Here is a 23,674-nt window from a genome sequence, read left to right as displayed (position 1 = left end):
AGACAAGTACACAGGTAGGAAACATCCCCTCTGGACTCCTCATCTCCTTGTAAGCCTTACCTCTGGGAATTTCTCCCGGATTTCCCGGATCCGCTCGCCCTTCTGCCCAATGATGGTCCGGTGGAATTTCTGCTCAATGATTAGGTCCTTGGTGCGTTCATTTTCCTGATGGTAATACAGATTACAGTTGAGCGTTCAGCAGGAGAGCCATATACTTTTATTTACCAGCTTGCTGCCTGACAGTTTACCTGTCAGCAGTGTCCCTTTTTTCTCCTCTAGAGAGGATTCACTCTACATTGACAGAGAAGGAGTATGCAAGGGAATAGAAAAACACATCTGTGAGCAGCAACTTGCACTTAGATCATCAGATCCAAGTGCTCAGTGGGCAAAGGGCACATGTTTGCACCAGAAGTTATGTTATGAACTTAACAGCCCAAAACCCTGTGGCCTCCCAAGCATCACATCTTGCTCACCATACGGGAAGCGAGTTCCAGCAGCTCTTTTTTGGCCTGTTGGACCCCCTGTGGGTCTCCTTCAATTCTGATCAGGTTGCTCTTCTCATTGTCCGGTGGAATGCGTACAGACACCTTGTAGAGGTCCTTAATCCTGTTAACTTCAAGGCAAGGATGGTGGTGACACAGCCTGCTAGGCCAAGACTTGCAACAAAGCATCTTGATTATCAATGCTTAGAAGCTGTTTAAAAAGTAAATTTCTGAAAAGAGGCCACTGGGGTGGGGTTGAAACAGAGGGAAGTGCCTCTTCACTCTGGAGTTCTACAAGAGCAGATCTGTACCACACAAGAACTGCACAAGCAAATGCTGTGGCATCTAGAGAGCAAAATGCTCACTGGCTAGAGTGAGGCATCTCTTTCCTCTGCAGACAGTGCCACGTTTACATTAGAAGGTGATCATTCACTTCTCATTCTGAATTCTTTAATGGGGAGAAACTCATTGGTACATTTCCACCACCCCCTATCAGCTGCTAAAGTGTAATTCACACAGATTAACTTGAAAAAAAGTTGAATTTAATTCTCCAACCAAGATAAAATTTCCTCCAGAACCTAGCGAAGTCATCCCACCGCTGTTCAATCTGTCAAAATGCTTTCATACATTAAAACCACCCCAAGCACTTACTGCTTATTTATCTCCCTGTGCCATTACCACCCTAGAAGAGCAGATGAAACGTGATGGAGACACCACGCTAGACAAGCTACAGAGCCCCTGACACTACCTACTGAACCTGGAGAGTCCGAGCATGGCAAAGATTAGAAAGGCACACCACTTACTGTTAGCTCCATTCTTGCCAATGAGGTGTCGGTGGAATTTGTGGTCAACGTTGATTTCTGCATAATCCATCCGGTTGATCTGCAAAGAATTGTATAGGGCTAGGTAGGATAGGCCAACCGTTCTCCCCTCTTGTACCCTAAGTAACTGCCTGATGCCAGCATTGGCACTGACTCTCCAGTACTCAGCTATAAGCACTCCTCCTATTCCAAAGTGGAACGGAAACTTTTCTGTTTTGAACTGCGAGCAGCATGCTTGTGAAGCACTTAAAAGAACTTACACACCTCCCAAGTTACAACTGAACGACAACTCTTCCTTCTCTGCATCAAAAGATTTAAGACCTGCTGCTGATTTTCTAAGAATGCCACAGCTGAGTTTTGCAACCAAGTGCTTTGTTCGTCTGCTACACAACTTGCCTCCTGCAAGTTCTGTTAAGCATGGCAGGAAAGGGACGTGATACAGATGTGATACCTAACTCATCATCTCTGCCCCTTCTTAGGTACTGGAACTAGTAACACCAACTTACCAGATCCTTGACCATGACTTCAATCTGTTCCTGAGCCACATTCACATCTTCTGTAGGTCCTTCCAAAGTGATTTTATCCTCTCCTTCTGTGAATTCGATGTGAACCTTGAGACGAAGCAATCGATTCAGTAACGATTTTCCAAGATGCAAGACACGTCAATGCTGTTAGTCAGGCCTACAACACCTCTGCCACTAAGAGACATTTTCCTTCCCACAAAGCACACCCATTGTTCTTCTGCTTTCAGAAGAACTTACAATTTTGGCCATGTGATAGTGTCTAGAGCCTAGGGCTTTGGCGCTGTCCTTACTATCTGCAAAGGCTTTGAAGAAGTTACTTGCCTAACCTTTCTCTAGGTACTAACTCACAGTGAGAAGCCTAGTTTAATTCAGCATTTCCAGGTATGTTACTATATCAACTAATACCACATAAAGCTTCCTTTGGAGGGCTCAAGCCAGAAGAGTAACTTATGATGAGTAGTGCTTGCAGCAGTAAAAGAGAGGCTCCCTTTAATATTAAAATCTGTGTCATTTCCTCCCTTGTTTCACCCACACCAGAATACATTCTTCTCTTCTACAAACAGTGATCTGGACTAAACCACATTCTACAGCTGAGGCATACCTTTGGCATCTGCTGAGTTATTTTGGCCAGGTTTTGTCCTTTCTTTCCAATAATGAAACGATGAAGCCAAGAGGGGGCAGAGACCGAGGAGACGGTAAAACTGTTGGCCTGAAAGACAGAAAATCAGAGCAGCTGTTTGATGGACAGACTGCAAGAGATCCTTCACAAAAATTCAGGTCCGATTTCTATGTTGCACCCTCAGCGCTGACTTAATGTAAGCAGCATCTCGAACAGCCCAACCAAGACCATTCCCACTCTGCCTGTCAGCACTCCCAGATACATCTTTATGCGACTTTCTGAGAAGGCCTGGTCCATCCCGCCAGTACCTTTGCATAGACTTCAGTCAACGCCTGCCCAAGCTTTTCGGGCTCGCCTCGCAGTATCACCGTCTCCGAGCTGCTGTCAGTGGGTGGGATCTCGACAGAGACTCCAGTTTTCTCCAAGATCTCCTGCAGGGAATTCCCCTTGGGGCCGATGACATACTTGTGCTGGGACTTCTTCACCTCCACGGCAATGGTAGTAGTCTTCTTTTTCTGTGGGGGCAGAGGCACTGGGGCATCAATCACAGGGGGACGGGGAAGGACAAGAGTGAAAGGAAGAGGCAACAGATGCAGTGAAACTCTGCACCCAGGAAAGAGCAAAGCAAAGGCACTGGTTCTGCAGTACCCCAGCACCCTTTGGGCCCTTGCCCACAGCAGGCTTTGTGCTCACAGATTCACAGTTGACTAGTGCTCTGTGGCAAACTCCCTGGGACACTGCATGGAGGAGACCACGGGCACACACACACACACACACACAGACTTGCACACACACACAGAGTCTTGCTCAACAGGGCTCAACACCTAGCTGTCCCCCAGGCAGTACTGTAACACAGCGCCATGTAGGCTAGCTGGCTATAAGCTGATTATCTCTGCTGAAATCCAGACTGGCACGGATACAGACCTAACCATGAGGATAAACAGCTCGACAACCCACAAGAAGGATATTCACAATGATGCTGGCTGTGGAAAATAAACTGGAGTGAAATTCACTCTTCAGCAACTTGTACTTATGTAACAACTTTGATGATGTGAGGTGGCCACCACCGGAGACTTCACACTTCGCTCCTTAGTAGCACCTGTGTGAACAAGAGCCAGGGGAGCTCTTTGTGGTCTGCTGATTCCCCCCATGACACAGAAAAGCGGGACGTCTGTCACCTCCCTGGTAGCATCAGCCCAAGTCCCACTCTGCTGAGTAAGGAAATGGTAAGACCCAGGGCTGCAAGGGCTGCGGAGCCAAAGCTGAGATGAGGAGAATGCAATGGAGAGATGCACAAGAAGAACAAGAAGGGAAGAGGGACTACGAACAGGTGGGGGGAAATTGGGGATCTTCTACAGACCATCCATACCTTCTCCTCATAGATCTTCTTAACACGAGCGACAGCCTGGGCCAACTGCTCCTTTTCTCCGGTGAAGACTATCTCTGTCTTGTTGACACTGGGTGGAGGAATGTTGATGCGCGTCCCTGTGTCCTGCATGAGTTCGCTCACCAGCTTGTTGTAAGGGCCAGCGATGAAGGGGTGGTACACCTTCTCCACATCCAGCCGCTCCACAGCGCGCTTATCCTACAGGAGCCCAGAACAGACCTCTGTGGGAACTGCCCTCCATAATACAGGCTCTGCCAGACACCAGTACAAGCTAAGTTCCCAGTGCCACCCTACCTGACACTCGGGCCCAGGCACCCTTCCCAGCCTGCAGGCTTGCAGATCTCCATCCATCCCTTTCAATCTACAAATCCTGCTGTTGCTACATACGTTTTATGATATTCACTTCTCTAACATCTTGCCTTATCTCAGCTGGTACCTTATTACGGTCCATTTCAAATATGAACCAAACTTACTGGAATTCAGAGATGGTCAGAACGGAGAACCAGAAGTTGCAGAACCCAACACAGGTGCTCATACAGCCAGCAGCACAGTACACATCTCCGTTCAGACTCATACGAGCCACTTAGCGTGGCCAGAGTGGCTACAAATATCTAATATTCAGTGGAGAAGCAAAATGGCGCTCTAGCTAATACCATGAGTAAGATTACAGCACTGAGGTACCTGCTCAGCAGAGATAAGCAGGATCTCATGTCGGGCTTTCTCAATCCCTTCTTTAGTGCCGGTGATCTTGATCTGGTTGCTGGGGTCATCCGGGCGGGGGATCTGGATTTTAGTTGCAGTTTTGAGCTCCAGGTCCTGCAGCTTCTCGCCGTTCTTTCCAATGACAAAGCGGTGGTGCTCCTTGGGGATGGCAACTGTTGCTGAAGCCTGAAAACACAGGAACCAAGCATCTGTGAGAATCCTTGCCTACAGCAGTAGATCCATGGAAGCAGAGCCAAGGAAAGCAAGTTAGACACTGCTCAGCAGTACCACTGAGGAGCAAACACTATGTCTTCCCAGCACATTCTTGTCTAAGGACTGATACTGCAGAGTTGATCCACAATACCTGTACACCAGGAGTCTAAATCCCACCTTTCATTCAAAACCCTTCAGTTTCTACAGAAGCTTACTCAGAGTTTGCAAAGGCCTTCAGGCACAGATGAGGAGCTGCCTGTCTTTCAGCATAAGAAGCAGAAGCAGTACCAGAAAACAACTGAGATGATGGCTCAAGGGTGACGTTTATCTGAACTCCGACTGCTGCTAAAGCTACAGAGAACAAGACACACGGTCTGACTCCTAGGAAACAGAAATCCAACACCAGAAACCTATCTGAGCAGGCAGACAGCTATGAGATGCTTACTGCTACTCACTGGTGTCTCCAATCTAACACTGCTCCCAGGACTACCTGTAGAAGAACCCTTGCAGAAAAGGGGTCCCAAGAGATGCCCTCGATTTACCTTCAAAGGGCTGTTTTATAATAGTGATTTCTGACTTCTTCCCTTATCACCAAGTTTTTATCAACATGCTAGCTTATGATTGCTACCATGCTCTCAATACCTGTAAATATGTAACTACTAACAGCAATTAGGCACTTAAAATTCAACCTACACTAGAAAAAAAAAAAAAAAAAAAAAGATCATTTGGTCTTCAACTGTGTGTCCCTATAATGAAGCCAGCCAAACCTAGGAGAGCTGGGAATACAGACACACCTTTGTCTGGGGCCAGGGCTGTAGGAGGTACGTTCGGGGACAGTTGGTTGTGTATTTCAGCACAACCTGAATTAGTTTTTGAAATGTACTTTATTTAGGGTTTGTCCCTTTCTCTTCCCTCCGGTAGGGTATGACACATGAGTTGAACAGCAGTGAAGCAAAGGGCAGCATTAACTACTGCATTAACCACCTTTGACATTACATTTCTATGCACGCTACAAGACCTGGCTCTGATACAGCTTAACAAGAACTACCACCCTAGCTATGAACCCAAAAATCTGAAGGTTATGAATCAAAACCTAAAGGACTGAAAGGAGAAGCAATTGAAACAACGGGGCTGTGGCTCCTTACCACTGTGGCTTGAGTTACTCAGTGCAGAACCCTGATCTGAAGCTTTCAGCTTCTGGCAGGACTTCCCTCTTCTCTACCTGTCATTCTCCCATCTCGCCACGCTCTCCTCTGAAGGACTACAGAGAAGGTACAGTCCCATTCTCCCATGCTGCTAGCTTCGTGTGAAGGGCCTGCTCCCCCTCCAGCACCTCAGCATAAAGTCAGTGCCTGCAATTCGAGTGTTCTGAGATTGCAGACTCCACCCTCCATGCAACAGCATGGCCTGTAATTAGCTTTGAACCCTATTTTAAGCCTCATCTCCATTCCAAATTGCCAATTGTATGCTTTGAAAATATACAGCAAAGCTAAATTACTCATCTAATAACACCTCTTTGCCTTATAAGCACACACGCCCAGGGGTCTCAAAACATTTGCGAATCTTGGGGAAGAGCAAAGATGAAGTGTGAAACAGTTAGATGCCCTCACCTGAGTCTGCAGCCGAGCGACGATCTCCTTCCGAGCCTTCATGACTGCTTCCAACTTGCCAGAGACCATGATGGAAAGGCCTTGGTCCTTTGCGAGAGACAGCTCCAGGTGAGCTCCTGTCTTCTGCATGATGTCGAGGCAGATCTTGGCCTGCTCGCCTTCTCCAAACTGATTCATGTCCTTGTATTTCCTCTCCTCCAGTGGCACATGAAACACCTGCTCAGCCACAGGACAGATGGGCACAGCAAGCAGTCAGTACGCTTCTTATTGCCAGTGCCTCCCTCCATAGCCGTACTGGACTTCACTGACATGAAAAATTCCCAGGGTCGTGCAACCCATCAGCCCTTCCAGTGGAGACACCAGCTGCAAGCAGGGAAAGTGCAAGAGCACTTCAGCTGGCAGACTGTCCCACACCAGGGGTTTTCCTAAAGTATGTCAGGCAGGCAGGAGCGCTAAGCTATGGTGGGAGTATTTTAACACATTAGTGCTTGTTGCTTGAATTCTGCAATCCTCCCTTCAGGCCTGCTCCGGTAGCTATTTGTGCAACAGGGACTGAGAGCTTTCTCTGAATAGTTTTCCAACACATCCTTCCCCCCTCAGGGTGGTCTTAGGTCTCAGCTGCAGTCCTCCTCGCAGCCTGGGAGAACGTACAGCAAAGAGCCTGCCAATCTGACACACGAAGGAGTTCACACTCTGGGGAAAGCGAGCTTCACTTCCCCTGTTTTTTGGAGGAAGGCTGGGCCGGGGGGGAATAGGGCACCTGCTCCCACCAACCTGAGTGATGACAGAAGCCTTTATCGGTCGGATTTTGCTCCAGGGCCCAGCGGGTTCCTGGGCAGCTTCCAAACATGGTGCTTTCTCAGGGAGCGGAGGGAAGGCTTCCTTGTAGGTTGGAGGATCATTCTCTTCTTCAGAGTTTAAAGCTGTAACTGAGGTGAAACAAACAGGGTGAAGAGATGCTCTCCGGGCAGAAATGCCCCTGTTCATCACAGGGGGTGCAAGTGTGTTCAGGCACTATTATGAAGGGAGAGCAAGGGACGTGTGCACTACTATTAATCCCATTATGGTTGTGTTTGTGGAGCAGCCAACTCTGGAGCACAACTGACCTCACTACAGTACAGACCACAGCAGATGCCATGACCAATCAGCCTCATCTGAGCAGACACTTTGGATGCAGAAAGTGAATGTTGCAAGCAAATGGTGGCAGCAAACAGCACACTTCTGCAACCTTTGTAAAGAGGAGCTAATGGAGGGATAACAAGCTGAGAAGGAAGAACTGAAAGGAACGGAGCAAGGCTGTAAGTCTGAGGGGGATAAGACAAAGGTACACCAGAAGGAAGGCAGGGAGAAGCACTATAGTTAGAAGCAGACTGCAGGGAAAGCCTGGATGGGGACCTTATGCTCCGCTCAGTTGTGCGCTGGGCTGTGCCAAGTGGGCCAGCTGGCAGCTGGAGGATGGGTGCAGAGTGCACCAGTGAGCCAGTCAGCAGTTACACTGACATCCCCCCCAAAAACTGGATGGGCAAAGGAAGAAAATGACCGAGTGCAGCACACCAATCCCGTGAGGCCCCCTTGCAGCCCAGTGCCCCACTGTTGCATGTATCCTGTCCCACGGCTGATAGAATTGCCAGTCAGAGCTCTGTGGAGATCTGAGGCTTGCCTCCTCCTGGCTCTGCCCCGTGCAGCATCACCTCTGTGCTACCGTTGGTGGAAGGCCAGAGTATGTGGTGAGCCACCAAACTAGGAATGAAGAATGTAATTTCTGCACACTTGTGGTGAACTGGATGCCTGGAGTGAGCTTGGGTAACAGCAAGGAACCCCGTTTGTGTTTAAAGGCACATGATGGGAACTCAGCTCTTTTCTCACCTTTCACCTGCTGCTGAGCCAGGCCGCTGCGGTGTTCAGCGAAGCTCTCCTGGGTCAAAACTGCCACGGAGCTCATTGTCGACTTCCCACCCACACACAATCCGGGTATGCCACTGGAAGAGATGGAGGAGGCAGCACTATTACCAACACCATTTGAGATGCACAAAAATTGCTCCACCAAGACAAAGCACGTGTTACTAAATGCTCTTCTGGTCAGCCAGACGCTACAAGGCACCTGCAGTGCCCATCACAGCTGCCCAGTTCTCTTACTGGACCAGAGGGGAGCTCACAGAACAGTGGACACCAAAACCAGAGCTCCTCGTTAAGAAGAGAGAGGATGTGCAACCTAAGAAGGTCACTGGAAAGGGGGACAACAGAAGTTGTTAAAGAATACTCTAATTAAATCTATCTATTATTAAAGGCGTGCAGTTTTTAAAAGAGTATCCAAAGGTCTGGATGGTCACTCCAAGACCACTGTTTAATCCTGCAGAGAAAATGAAAAGGGTTCAGGATTCTAGCTCTTCCTAAAGATGACTTATTTAAGTGTCTGAACTGCTGCTGATTTAGGGATACACTCAGAAAGCCACTCTGATAAGCATGCTTAGCAACAGCAAGATCTTTGGCACTCCCAAAATAGGAACTTACCAGCTAAATGGTCAGTAGCCAGAGAGTCCGTCCTGTAAGCTGCCCGTTTGTCAGCCTGCCAGCTTTTGCTTTATAGAAAAAGAAAAGAAAAATATTTATGTGGCTGCTCCAAGACAACAGGAAAACACAACACCCCCATTACTGTAAGAGAGCGCTGACTGTACTGTGTTTCAAGCTTACATCCTACCCAAAATATTCTCATACCGAGCCACATCTCACCATACTTTACCTGTCAAATTTTACTGGAGCTACAGACAATGCTGCTGCCTGCTTAAACCTCTCAACAGGAAGCCTGGGGTAGCTGCTCTTCAATCAGACCAGCCACAAGAGCAGCCATCCAGCAGCAGGCAAAAACACAGTCAATTAGTAACAAATGTGCAAGACAGACACGAAATTTCAGGGTTGCAAGCAAGCATCGACATCTAGTCAGAGGAGACTAACAACCTGAAAACCTGCCAACAGCTCTGCCATCAGTCAGAAGTTAGGAATGTAGTTTAGTGGAGCTTTGGTGAATCAACATCCACGGCCTCGCAAACTGAGGCAAACGCTCAGGGCTATCCACACACAGCTACTGGCCAGTCCACCTCTTCGTTTTTTATTGTAAGAAGATGATACACCAGGCACTGAACTCTGTCTGCAGGCCTAACTCTGTCTGTCGGAAGGAAAAAAACCCACACTAATTTACGCCGATTACTTTAAAGGCATCCACAAGATGGGACCAGGAAAAAAGACGCTGTTGGTGGGAGCTTCATATCCCCTGCATCTGGATCCGCAGCTCTGTTAAAGAAGTGCTCAGGAATATAAAGACGTAGAAGCCAGGATGCTGCACACTGTCAGATGGACGGAAGTTCACCCCCACACCCTCCAACCGCTTACGTGTGCTCTTGCTGGGTTTGCTCCTAAACCCCAGTGCCTCTGACTGCTCAGGGCACTGCAGGTCCCTCCCCGGTGCAAACCCTGCACTGCTGCTGCTTCTGAAGGGAGCTCTGGCACTTTTCGGTACGCTGACGGTTCCCATTTCTGGCCTCCCAACACGTCAGAAAAGCTGCCCAAAACCACAGAGCGTGTGATGTGGCATCTCAACATCATCTACACGCTGACACTGTCAGGGGACGTAAGAGAGGCAGGAGGGAAGGAGAGGAAAGAGCAAGGAGAGCAGCAATGCAACCAGGCCATTCAAACCAGATCTGCGCTTCAAGGAAGGCCACGCAGGGTATTTCCACCTATTGCACTGCCACCTGCTATCAAAGCAATGGAGCTAATGTTACAATTAATTCCCTAACGACCTGTTTCTGCGAGGTGACAGCTACCAGCCAGCCACAGCACCTGAAGCACAGCTTCCACAGCACGCAGAGGCTCTGCACAGCTGGTACGTGGGTACGGGTGGCTGGTCAGCCTGGTCACCTGCTCTTGGAGAAAGGCTCGGCTTCTCCCTGCTGGCCATGCTCACACCGGGGACTACACCAGCGTGTAGACGGAGCTGCCACAGAACCGAGGGAAGTGGCACTGCACCTGCTGCAGGCTATTTGGGCAAGGCCTTCAAGCAGCCGTAGGCTCCTCCAGCCCACCACGTTGCTATCAAGGTGCAAGCAGGGCCGAGGGCAGGAGCCAGTAGCACCCCGTACATCACAAGCAGCTGTTGAGGTCTGGCTGGAGCCTCGCTCGTGGCATGGATGCGCTTAAAGCTCTGTCTCCTGGGGAAGTACCACCTGGTTCTGCTCCTCAGAGGAGGGTAAGGATGAGAAGTCAGTGAAACTGCACCCGATACAGTGCTCGCCCGAGAGCCGTAACCTCCAGGCACAGCTGCTGGTTTCACTGTGTCCACACCAGCTGCAGAGATCTTCCTTGCAGTCAACACCTCAGAGAAGAGCTAGATATTCACCGAGAAAACTAAGGGCAGCATTTACCCACATGAATTTCTGCTTCGTCACCCATGCAGCGAGCTAAGAACAAATGTTATTCATCTCCAGTAACCCCAAACATCTGGTATACTGTAGGCCTCAGGGATTCATCCCTGGCCAAAATTGGAGGCGGCCATCAGAATGGTATTTTAAACATAACGCGAGTGGCAGCAGCTCAGGCGCTGCCTTCGGAGCCCACACCTCCTCGCCTTCCCACTGCAGGTTTTGAAACTAAGGGTACAGCTCCGTCACGCCAGCGTGCAGCTGACTGGGGCAACAGGTTTTGGGCCGCCTGCTTCGTGCACCGTCCGTGGCGCTGCCTTTGTGCGCCCCAAGAAGTTTCAGAAGTTTACAGCGCGCTGAAACGAGGAGAACAAAATCAGCCTGAAAATAGCCTCGAGCAAGGGCCAGACCTAACCACACGGGAAATATTTGTAGGGAGCGAAAAAAAAAAAGGCCAAGGCTTGGGTTACGCCGCCAATCCGACGGGTCCTCGTGGGCAGTAATGGCGAGCTGGGCGGTAGCGGAGATGGGAACTGGATCTGGAGGTGAGTGCGGCTGGCAAACAGCAGCGGGGCTGAGCTGCTCGGGGTGAGCTCTGAGCCTGTGGTTGGTGTCAGGGGGAGCTGGTTGGTGTCAGGGGGAGCTGGTTGGTGTCACAGGGAGCTGGTTGGTGACACGGGGAGCTGGTTGGTGTCACGGGGAGCTGGCTGCGGTCCCCGTGTGTCCGGCCGGGGCGGCTGCGTGGCAGGATGGAGCCCTGAGCGCTGCTTCCTGCCGCAGCCACCGTGGGCACGGCCGGGCGCCCGCTGCCTCCCGGGCACGGCCGGGCTCGGGGCCGGGCGTTACGGAGCTGCTGCCCCTGGGGCTCGCCCCGTGCCCCCGCCGCCAGCCCCGTGCTCAGGCTCAGGGCCGGGGGAAGCGGCGGAGGCCGGGGCCGGGCGGGCGGCGCCGCCAGCGCCACCTCAGCACTGCCGGCACCGGGGGCGGGGCGGAGCCCTTAAAGGGACACGGCCGGGGCCGCTGTCACGGGGGGGGGGGGACACGGATTTGGGGGAGGGGGGCGGCACCGGCTCGAAGCGCTGGGTGGGAGCGGGGCGGCCACGCAGCCCCCACGAGGGGAGAAGTAGAGAAATGGAGAGAGAAATGGGTACATGAGGAGCCGAGCGGGAGGGAGGGGAGGGCAGGCGGGGGGGCTGCTGGCTCAGCCCCGGGGCCGTTCACCCCGCGCCGTTTCGCAAGGCTGACCCCGGCCCCAGCCTCCCCCCGCCGTGCCCCAGCGCAGAGCCCCCCGCTCCCCCCTTTCACCTGCCCCCTAAAACTCCCCCCTCACCCACCCCGCGCTCAGCTCAGCCCGGCCCCGAGCCCTCCCCCCCCCCCCGATCCCCAGCCCCGACTCACTCCGGCCGGTGCCCGCTGCCCGCTCTGCTGAAGGACCGGGAGCGCTCGGGGGGGAGAGCGGCGGGCGGGCTCCGCCGGGCCTATATAGGGCGGGCCGCTGCCAATCCCCGCGCCGCACGTCAGCGGGACTTGCCCCCTTCCCGCCCGGCCACCGCCGAGACGAGCCCGGCGGAACCGCGGCCTGGCCGGGAGCTGCCAGCACACAGCGGGGCAGGGCCAATGCCGCGCTCCCCGGTACCCTGTGAGGGGTCGGGGCTCGGCCCCAAAGCGCTGCGACCCCCCGTGTGCCCCCCGTGGGGTTGGGGGAGAGGAGGCGCAGCTCGGTACCGGGCTCTGAGAGCCGCCGCTGCCACGTCACGGGGCCCTGGCACCCGGCTCCAGGCAGCTCCTGGAGGGCCCCGAGGTGCTGGGGGGTCCCCTGGGGGTCCCAGCCCCGGCCCTAAATCGGCTGTGCCCAATTAACTCCGTGCAGCTGGGCACGGCGAAGCCCAGGAGGCAGCACGGTGCTGAGCCCCCGGGATCCTCCTCGTTACCTGGCCCTGTCTGTGTGGGGACGTAGCTATGGGTACTGGAGGTCCCCTGGGGACGCAGGAGGTGCAACCAGCAACCATTATGGAGCTGTGAGTTTTTATGGCAGCTCCCTCTGCCAGCCCGTTTAAAAGGGAATATCCTTCCACATCTCCGTGCCTCTTCCTTTATTTGCAGCTCAAGTGGCAGGAGGTTACTGCAAGGCTGAGGGCAGCTCGCCACGTGCCTCCTTGCTGCCGCAGGACAGCCGCCCCGGGCTGCTCTCCACACAGGACCGAGACTTTCCACGGGGTAAAGAGTCAGGGAGGAGACCCCATGTTTCCTCCCGCATCCACCAAGTGTCCTGTGCGTGGATGAATGCACAAAGGATGGTGGAAGGCCCATTTCGACTCAATGCCCCTTCCACCAGCATCCCACCATGCCCAGTAAGGGACTCGGCACAGGCAGGGCGAGGAATACAGAGGCTGCTCAGCACCTCTTGGGCTACGTGCCCACAACTGGCAACTCACCTCCAAGTTTGGTAGCTGAGGGGAGGGAAGACAGAAAAAGGTACCCAACACCTTGACAAACACTAACCTGCCCCCCTGCTCCTAGCGTGCTTCAGCAGTGCTACACCAGACCCTGGTTTCTCCACCTGCAAGAAGGAAGCCTCCTAGAAAAGAACACCAACGTGCGACAGCAAGGCTGAAGGCTTGGGCAATCCACAGTTTCCACAGCTTATCAAATTGGCAGCTCATATCACCAGGCAGAGGGAGGACACAAAAATTGGACTGGTGGAAATATGAAACTCAAACAGAGATAAACTTAACACTGACGAACATGGGTTCCAAAAACAAGCCCCACACACGTTCGGTGTGAAAGCCAAGGCTGAGGAACTAAGCAGCTTTCCATAGTGACTCCAGGACTCTTTGGGAAGGGAGGAGGAAACTTTCATCTCCTTAAACCACTGGAGCAAAGACTACAACAAGGTTGGGCTTTGCTGGCACATGCACCCTCAGCTGAGCAGGGATTTCGCAAAGGATTTCTCCCAGCCTGTTCTTATATTTTGTTGTTATCCCTTTTTCCTTCCAGAATCTGCCAGCCTTATTTGGAAAGCAACCAAAGCATGCTCCAAAGTGCGCGCTGTGACTTTATTTCCTGTTAAATATAACTCCAGATTTCTAGAACTGTACAAATAAGCACCATTTTCATACCCTGGGTGCTCATCCCACACACACACAAGTCACAGAACACCACAGAACTGCCCCTGGGAATATCCACTTTGGCACATCCCTCACCAGCAGCATGACAGAAGACAGGCTGGGGGGAGAATTGGATAAGGAAGCAATTTGAGTATTAAAAACAATAACAAAACATGGTGGAAGAGCATTCAGGACACAGGGCACTCATATGCCAGAGAGCACTTCGGGTCTCAACCAAAGAAAGCAAGATCTGCTGCTCAGCTCTGAAGCTATCGCTACGGCCTCCCCTTGCAATGGCATGGTTTTTTATTTCTACAGGAGAACTCTGAAGTGAAGGGTCAAGTTATATAGATCCTTCCATCATGAGAATGAGGAGAAATCATCATAAAACACTGACTGAAAGTGAGTCCACATGATGTGTCTCTCAGTGGCTTTCAGACCAGATTTATTTGCCACAAGGAAGGAAAATGCCAGAGGCGTTCAAGTCGGGCACCTCTTTTCCTCAGTCATCCACCATTACCAGTCAGCAGGGCTTCTGTGGGCCAAATTCTGCCCTCGGCTGTACCTAAGGCAACCTCACCACCTTCAGAGGCCCACTGTAAATACCCAAGTAGAAAAGAAAAGTCTGCCTGAGCCCATACGCTAATCCCAACTCCATTGTGACTGAGGGAGAGGGGTGGAAGGCACAGAGCGACTGCATGTGTTTGTCTCACGTAACCCAGGTGGTATAAATAAGGGGTCCCAGGGGAGCACGACATCATTTGCCTCTCTTGGTAAATCCATCTTGTTTATAGAGGGCAATCCTCTCCCTGCACACAGGGGCTGAGCAGCCACTGAAGGAAGGTGACTAACCTCAGCAGGCCGCTCAGGCCAAAATGGTTGTTAATGACTTATTTATTTCCTGGGCACTCTGACAATAAAATTATGCAACCATCAGCTAGCAAACAATATATATGCTGCCTCTCCTAAACTATCACAGGGCACTCTACAAAATGGGGACAAGCAAAATAAATTATTCCGGGAGAAGAAGAGGAGCAACTCAGTGCTACAGGCAGGGTTCCAGTATGAACGAGTACCTTCAACACCCTCTGACCACAGCAAGAGAAAAAGCTTGGAGTTCAGGGGGAGGCACGCATCTCTTACACTGGAATACCATGGGGCAACTGGATGCGGTGGTTAACACTGACAAACCATCAAGAGACTTGAGCTCCACTGTTCGTTTTGGTACTGCTCTGCTGTGGTGAAATTCTCCCAGTTGCCCTGGCTGTACACACCCAGGGGTCTTGATTTACTCTGTGGAGTTAGTATTTCATTCCACGCTGTTCAGAACGCTGTGATCCTTGGATACCGGGTGCTATGACAAAATAAATGCCACCTCAGAGATGAGGAAGAAAGTCAATGGACAGTTTAATAAAATCAATCCAAATCCACGCAAAAGGTCAGAGGCAGTTCTTCCACGGAGACTGGGAGAGAAATCTGGTAATTTAACAGAGAAGTAATACACTCAGACCAAGAATGATTGAGGTGGATTTCCTACCTGTGCTTCAGAGGCAGTTAGAGCAAATCTAGTCATTGAAAAGTTTGTCAGAGTAGAGGCAAACCTCAGGTCTTCTGCCTTGGAGATCCAGAAAGCAGTTTAAACACAAGGGACAAAGTGAAAGGAAGCATCTTCCTGTGCTGCCTTACAGCTTTACAGTAAAGCAAAACAAAACACTGACTTGACTCAAAGACTGGGAAGCGAGTTGGAAACAAGTTCCCTAACAGGCAGCCTGGACAGGATAGCGGAACAGGAAGAAATCACAGAAATTCAGAGCTTCAAAATTCAGCTGGAGGTCTGGGGCCTTGGTGTATAGCCCAGCCTCCTGCTCCCAGCAGGGCCACCCCGGGGTGATGAGGGCTCCAAAGCTGCACAAAAGTCCTGGGCAAACTGCTTACGCTGAACACGAAGCATGTTATTACCTGAACATGATTTTTCATTTAAAAAATTACCACTGCGTGCTCATCTGACACACAGGGCTGCTGCGGCACTGCTGGTCCCTGCTCAACCTGCACCGAAGAAGAGAAATCTGCCACTGGTAATTAGCTGGGAGCTACTTCCCAAGGCCTGTTTGAACACTTGTGGTTAAATATCACAGCGAGCCAACGAGCGCGGATTGCAGAGATGCTGCAGAACAAAGCACGCGCTACTTTCTGTCCGCTCTTCAAAAGGAAACTTTCACTTCACCCTCCTTCAGCTACCAGGTTGGACTTCTTTTGTTTACCTTCTCAGAGTCCCTCGCTCCCTCTCCCCGACAATTGTAATATAAAATGAACACGTGGCATTTTTTTTTTTTTTTTAAGAGACGTTGCCAGAAGCTCTCATGCACTACGTATCACGTAGCTTGGAAAAGCAAGGCACTTGCAAGGCCTGAACTCCCCCCCTTCCCTATTTTTTTGCAGTACTCATTGCCTAATTAGACAACATGAAGTTGCCAGTGTCCCTTCGCTTAAAGGTGCCAGCTGTTTCCCTGCTCTGCTCCCACAGGTACTCGTGAGCGGCTGTTCTGCAGGCCAGAATCTGAGGAGCTGCCTGCAGCAGTTTCTAACGGTGACCACCACTTCCTTTCACACTCTGCTAAGAAAGGAGATAAAGCAAATGAAAAAAAATAAGAAAAACGGCAAACTGAACGAGACACGTGTCTCTATACCTTGCTTAGCTCCTTTGATTCCAGATATTATACAGAAAAACCTAAGCAGGGTTATTCCTGGCCCCTTGACAGATTTTAAAGATTCCTCAGTTACTGATGTCTATTGGACAACGGAGACTTCAGGGAATGCTGCAGCTCCATTTCTATAAACTTTCGACGTGCTCTGGTATTTTTTTTTCCGGAGTTCCAGCTCCCCAAGTCACGTGGCTTTGCACGACGCTTACTTTGAAGGTTTTCCTCTTTATTTCTACCATCAGGTTACAATCAACCGTTTGAAAACACGACCCACAAAAGCCAGCGTTACTGCGACGGGCGCAAACCTTGGAAGAACTACTAAAAATCAAGCAAACTTGCAGGGAGGCTAGCGATTTGTCTGGAGAGGGAAGGAACCCAAAATATCTTCCCTTTGGCAGCAATCCCTGCGAAAAAACAATGAAGTAAATACCTGATTTTAACTGCCACTTTTGGAAAGCTGTGACAAGACCCTAGCTATTTAAGCATAACCTCCCTTTGTCCTATTCATAGCGCATGCAACAGGGGCTCAGCATATCCAGAGCCAAGCGCTAATTCCTAATCTCCACCAGGCCAAGCAAAAGGCTCTTGGTGAGTTAGAGAGAATTACATCACGGTGATCTGAACTGACAGGGAAAAAACCCACGGTGTTCCCTTCCAAAGCTGCAAGGCCACTCTAAGCCTGCTATGAAAGAAGAGAGACAGACAGCGGGAACCGAGTGAAGCTATTTCCCCCAATTGTTGCGAATATTATTATTTTACACTTAAAACATCTTCTGATAACTGAACCAGTTCCAGTCCCACCCTGCTCGTCTTTGGGTTGGAGCTGGCAGGGCACGTGTGCTGTTTTAGGCACCTTTTTTTTTGCTTTGACACTTGATGCCGTGCAGTCCTCCACCCACACGCTGCTGCTGTCTCTGCTGGATGAGCAGCGCGAGGCTGCAGAGAGAAATCAAAGGTTTAACATTTCTTCCAAGAACTTCTAGATGTCTCTAGATACTTTTTCCGCTGGGTACTGTGTTTGATCTCATTTTGAGCCACAGCTCCATCACAACCAGAGCCGTCAAGTCAATGTTTTAATTTCATGACACCGTTTGTAAGAGCAGGTGTAGGACTTCAGTTTCCTCAGTGCTTCGTAACCAGCTCTACTTTCAAGCAGAGTCACGTATTTACAAACCAGAGCTTCTCCAGAGATACCAAAGGTCCCTGCATGACCAGGCACCTAAATCCCAGCAGGCTGCAGCAAGCGCTAAGGCGTTGATTTTGAAACACCAGCACATACAGCAACAGGCCAACCCTAACACCTGCCGCCCTCCCTCTCACACCCCGCCTGCTCTCCGAGCTGTCCTCCTCGGTTTTCCTTCCAGCTGCTCCGACGCAAGGTTTACGTTCCCCTTTATCACCTGAACAGAGATAACAGCAAACTTACTTTCTGCTGTGCAATGGAAACTGCCAGGGTCAGGCTTCAGCTGAGAAGGGAGGGGCAGGGAGCTCAGGCAGCCTGCACTGCCTCCAGCACCTCTGAGGAGACTCGAACCCTGGGACGAGCAGCAACGGCCCCATTTCGGGAGCTCCCAGCCTCCCACTCCACTGGGGCTTTTCTCTGGCTTTGCCCCATCCCTTCCACCAGGGCCATCTTCCCGGCATCAGCTCTGACCCTTCTTTACTTCCATTTTCCTGACCCAAACTGGGTGTCCACCCCATGCCTGATGTCTCTGCTCCAGGCTTTGTCCTGTTTAATACCCAGTACCAAAAATGTGGGGAGAGCCAGGGGCAGGGGACCAGAAACAGGAAGAGAAACAGCGAGAGGCCCTGCTGCAGGTGGCTGCACCTGCACCAAGCACTGGGTGTCCGGGCACTCAGTGCTCCTCTCAAAGAGGCCTTCAGGGATTTTTCAGACAAACCACCACAAAAAACAGCGTGAAGAAACAGTCCACCAAAACTAGCTGACGTGGGGGTGAAGGGACAGAGTGATGCCCCTGCTACGTGCCAATACCCTAGACCAAGGCTGACATCTGAATGATGCAAGATGGTTCTTCCAGGCAGCTGGTCCCTGATGAAATATCTGCCAGAGGTTAGCTTTACGAAAGCTCGCCGCATCTGCTTTATATTTACGACGAGATACGATACCAGTGACCTTCCTTTAAAGTCTGAGTCCGCTGCATGGGTCAGGCAGCTCTTCTGTGGACTTTGACTGAGACCATCAAGGAAAAGGCTGGGTCTGGCCACCTCCGAGCTGAGCGGTAACAGCCAAAATACTGCACGGCTCCCAGCCTCTCCTCCTTCAGGGGGAGTTAGGTGCTGGGACACGGGATCACCAAGCACAGAGCCACAATCCACCAGTATCAGTCATCAGTGTATCAGTGCTCCCTTCCAGAAGGCTACACGTTACAGGTACGGATGGTTTTTACCAGAATCACCCACATTTATGACTTCTGTTCACATGCAGGGCACTTGAGGAGTTCTGTGTGGCTGTCATCCCCAGCCCCTATTAGCAACAAACACATCCATCAGTTCCACCCCCAAGCATTTCCCAAATGGTTCTTTCCCATTAGTGTAAAATCTTTAGAAAAGACAACAAAACTGATGCTGGAAAACAGTTCCAGACTCTGTGCTGGGTGTAGCAGGATCTGGTACTACTGCCATTTTGCGTCAACAAATAAATCCATTTTACTTTACAATTAAATTAAAGAGTGTCGTTTAAGGGAGGTTGCATGAATATTACTGTGCTATTCAATCCTCTCAGAGGCAGATTTTTTCCTATGAATCATCATTTCTTGGTATCTTACAGACACCGAGCCAATCCCTTCCCTTCTCGCAGTGCCATTTTTCCATTGCAGTTAAACTCATTAAGGTTTCCTCCAACCATCCCCTTTTTGCGGTCCATCTTCTTCTCCGCTTTCTCCCCGTTTCTCCTGCCAGCTGCTTCGCAAGCACCTCTTTCGAGGCTCCAGCTGGCCGCAGCTCCCTGCCCCAGCCGCTGCCACTCAAGGGTGTCGTGCTCCCGGCATGGCTGCCCCAGCAGGGCCGCAGCCACTGCCACACTCAGCAACCTCCCGACGTCGCTCCTGCCTGGCACGGGGCTCGTGCGCTGCTCCTGCTGGGCAGAGGTTTCTTCCCGAGACTGGCAGCTGCCAAAAATGCTGTAGAAGAGACTCAATCCTCCTTCAGTTAGAAAGGAGAACCGCTGCGATGTCAGGTCTGCCACCAGGTTCTTCGTCTCTCCTCCTGCCTCCTCTACATGCCACTGCCATTTTGTGTTATTTAAGATAGCGGGCAGAAATCTGAACGGTGTTTGGATGCTCACAGGCACACATTGCCGCATGCTCCCTGCATTCTTTGCAGGAGAAACCTATTTAACTCTGTCCAAAACGCACAGCCACAAAGTTTCAGTGTGTCTGGCTCAACCCAAATGTTTCCCGAGTCAACTCAAGTCAGCAGATCAGCACCAGGAGGCAGGAATGTATTCGTTACTTACACGCTAAGATACCTACTCATAGTTTGCAAAACAGGAGCAGCTATCTTCGAGACTCGAAACATCTGCCAGATGTGAGAATCAACAAAGTTGAAGCAGTCACAAGACGAGCGATGTCTACCAGCGAGTTCAAAGACAACAATAAATAATAAATAATAAAACAATAGCTGCTAGAAAGAAGGCTCCTAGTTCTGGGAGACTGGGAAAATACCTGCATGGTGAAACAACAAAGATCACCTAAACGAAGGAAAAAAGCACTGCTTCAGCTTCAACATAGATAAGTTTCACACAAGACAAAATAAACCCAGAACACTTATCTTAGCCCAACTACTTTCCCTTGTTAGAATTAAAACCTTAAGCAGATAAATCTTCCAGCAAGCCAGAGACTTCTATACACATACAATATTCTAAATAAAGAAGCTTTTCCCCCCGCTTTGGCCAGAACTTTTCCTCCTTGTTTATTGATACATCTCTTTTCAACCTGCCTCCCTTCAGAATGTGAGATTCTCTTCCACTGAAGTCACACCACGAGAGCTACAGGGCCGCGTTAGTGCATAGAAGGAAGATGGGGGAAAAAGGTCACTGCAATTCTGAAGCACGCAGGCTTTTTCCATTTACGATGGCAATATAACTCACAAGATTCTACCAGCAGATTTTTAGGATGTAAACAGTTCTCCTTTTAAAGCTAAAGGACGGCTAAATAAAGCTACAAGACAAATTCTCTCAGGTCTAAGTCCATCCAGGGTAACACCGTAACCCAAAAATTTTCTTCTAAACCTAGTAATTTCTAAAACAAAAATGAAAAGAGCTCTTGAAACCACCCCTGACTTGGGACACTGAGCTCCTTCCGCAAGTAGCAGCCTCACACGACCCCGGCAGGTTATGAGAACAGCTCTGGGTCTCTCCCCAGCTCCCCCCCAGTCCCTCCTAGCAGGCCCTACCGGCCCGGGCCCTGCCTTCCCCGCGGAGCCTTGCTGCCCACAAGAACCGCCACCGCCTCCCACAAGCATGGGCCCCACTGGAATAGCTTCTAGACCAAACCCCCCCAAAAAAAACAGACAGAAAACAAGCAGCCACCACCTAACAGCGCCGCACTACACGATCCAACCGAATGCTCTCTTCTTTCAAGGTTAAGGCAATTAGGAAGAAGACCACGGGCAGCCTGATGCTGCAGCTGGGTTTTCCTTCACATCCCTTCTTTATCTGTTCTGGTATTTTAACACAATCAACACCTACTTAATTCTTGCACAGGCCCATGTTGCAAAAGTTTTATGGGCTCTGGGCCTCCCAGGAACATGCTCTTGGACAAGTTAGACTCGTTACACCCCGGTGAGCATGCCTTCCTCAGCCCACTTTAAAAAGCCCTGTTGCAACTCCTTCAGCAGCGCACGTCTTCGGCAACACCACGAGAGCACGGCCACGAGGGTCACGTCCAGAGAGTAGGCTTGGGCTGCGTGGGATCCACAGGGTACTAACAGGCTGGTGTTTCTCATAGTGGTATCTTGCCAGACTACGCTCGGTGCCTGCTTCTGCTCAGAATGAGACCGATGGGTCTGTAACTTCTCTTTCTGACCGCCAGGAAAGCATAAAGGCAGATTCCAGACCCCATTTTTACTGCTTGCCAGTTTCTAAGCATGAGGACACTTGCTAGAGTCTTCCTCTTTTACTTCAAGGCTCATTTTACAAGCGTACATAGTCGGAGCCTGAAGATTTCCTTCTGTAGATTCCTGAACCCAAACAGAAAGTTCAGCCATTGCTGCGTGGCTTCTTAAAAATCACAGAAATAAGGTTTTCATAGAAACCCTATACCATACAGAAATCCCAGATGCCCTGCCAGTCCCGGGGACTGCCCGTTTCAGCCACACACCACACCCAGTCTGAACTCTGCGGCCTGGTCTCAGCACCACTGCCTGCTCTGCCCGCAGCACTGGCATGCTGGGGGAAATCCCAAACACAGCAGCACGATCCTACCTGCACCTGCACCAGCTGAACAGGCTGCTGCGCTCCAAGGGAAGGGAAAGATTCTCTGCCACGCTATCAGGAGGAAAACGCTGGAACAATTTACAAAAGGAGCAACCTTCCTTAACTGCTTCTTAGAAAACATTCAGGAAAGTGCCTTTGGAGAACGATCTAGGCTTACCGCGTCTATAAGGGGGAGGCAAAGCTCAAATTAGAGTTGCAACACCTCTTCCAGCCCTGCCATTACAGGCCTGCAGATATTGTTACCTCCATGTCTAGAGAGAGCTTTTCCTGTGCCTGTCATTCTGAGCCATGAGAAACTACACCTCTGTGGGCTGTTTTGGAAGGAAAAGGGTTTTTATTATTATTTTTTATTTTTTTTTGGTGGGGGGGAGTATCTGGTTGGCCTTGCCTTTAGCATGGGCTGTGCTACAAATAAAAACAAAGGGCTGGAGATACAGGGCTCTGACATACACAGAACTACAGATTCCATTACTGCTGCCTTTCCTGCCCTTTTTCTAATGGATATTCCTGTACCAGAGGGAGGAACACCCAATTCACCTATGAAACTATGCCTGGACCACCAGTTTTCAGACTGGAACGGAGGAAAAAAGAAAAAGCCATTATACCATCGGTGAAACTATTTTAACTAACGTGAATTTCGCAGCATTGAGGTAACAACAGCGTGGGAAACGGAGCCTCTGATCCGCTGGGGCCTTGCCTCCCTGAACAGAAGATACGCAGTAAGGCAACACAACGCATATCAACGCGTAGATTTCTCTTGTTACACAAGACAACCGGATAAGAAACGACTCCCTCGAACCCCTTGGCGCTGCAGACGCCCCTCATTTTTAATTCCCAGCCAGAATTTTAATTCCCAGCCTCATTTTTAATTCCCAGCCTTGTGTGCAATCCGCACACAAACTCTCAACCAGGGCTGTAAATTCGGGGGCCTTGCTCGGCTCATGGGTTATGGGCGGGCTGCAGCCAGCCCTCATCCCGCCGAGAGCCATTTTAGAGCCGCCCAAGCAGCCCCAGGGACCTCGGGCTCTGCCCCCCGGCTCCACCCGAGGCGGCCCCGGCCCCCCCAGCGCCGCAGCCCGCGCCCGGCCCCTCACGTTTCGTGCCCCCACCCCCCCAACCTCAAGCGGCGTGGGCGGACTCCCAGCCCCGTCTCTATGGTACGGAGGGGGTAGAGCGGCCGGGGAGAGGGGCGAGCAGAGGCACGTGACCCGCCCCGAGCCAATGGGGAAGGCCGTGACCATAGAGCAGAGCGGGGCGCCCGCTAGACATGCCGCCCCCCGCGCCCGCCTCTCTGCTGCCGCCATCTTGTCGGAGGCGGCGGAGCCCGCCCGGCCGCCGAGCCGGGCCCGCTGCCTCGCCCCGCGTCCCCGCGGCGCTCCCCTCCCACACCTCCCTCCCTTCCCGCTGCCTCCAGGCGCCGCCGCGAGCCGCCGTTACCTCTAGTAGGCCCGCGGCGAAGCCTATGCTGGGTACGAGGCCGAGCGGCCGGCCGCCATCTTGGGGAAGAAGAGGGACTCGCGTGACCCACCCGCACACAGCCCGCCCCGCCCCGCGGCCCCTGCCCGCCCGGTTGCTATGGGAACGCGCATGCGCACGGGGGGGCCCACCTCCTTAGAGGCGGGGCTTAACGCGCGGTG

General features: G+C 51.4%; 1 protein-coding gene across 2 annotated transcripts in view; it reads right to left on the bottom strand.

Annotated features, from left to right (window-relative positions):
• The window catches only part of HDLBP (high density lipoprotein binding protein), a 36,944-nt gene extending 13,315 nt beyond the window's left edge, over positions 1-23,629 (bottom strand). Inside the window, exons 1-13 of one of the 2 annotated variants that reach the window (XM_068692924.1) lie at positions 23,475-23,629; positions 8,870-8,937; positions 8,225-8,337; positions 7,133-7,287; positions 6,359-6,574; positions 4,515-4,721; positions 3,816-4,031; positions 2,755-2,961; positions 2,429-2,536; positions 1,810-1,914; positions 1,286-1,364; positions 474-613; positions 61-165 (exon numbers count right to left, since the gene is read on the bottom strand). In XM_068692924.1, the coding sequence (XP_068549025.1) occupies positions 61-165; positions 474-613; positions 1,286-1,364; positions 1,810-1,914; positions 2,429-2,536; positions 2,755-2,961; positions 3,816-4,031; positions 4,515-4,721; positions 6,359-6,574; positions 7,133-7,287; positions 8,225-8,300 (1,614 nt within the window). In that variant the 5' untranslated portion in view covers positions 8,301-8,337; positions 8,870-8,937; positions 23,475-23,629. Of the gene's footprint in view, positions 1-60; positions 166-473; positions 614-1,285; positions 1,365-1,809; positions 1,915-2,428; positions 2,537-2,754; positions 2,962-3,815; positions 4,032-4,514; positions 4,722-6,358; positions 6,575-7,132; positions 7,288-8,224; positions 8,338-8,869; positions 8,938-12,171; positions 12,264-23,474 lie in introns of those variants that run through there. The other variant, XM_068692923.1, reaches the window with a different exon arrangement.
• Positions 23,630-23,674: the final 45 nt, after the last annotated feature.

This window comes from Anas acuta, chromosome 9, assembly GCF_963932015.1.
Source record: "Anas acuta chromosome 9, bAnaAcu1.1, whole genome shotgun sequence".
Classification (NCBI taxonomy): Eukaryota; Metazoa; Chordata; class Aves; order Anseriformes; family Anatidae; genus Anas; species Anas acuta.
The sequence above is the reverse complement of the archived record's forward strand: the minus strand, read 5'-3'. Positions and strand labels throughout refer to the sequence as shown.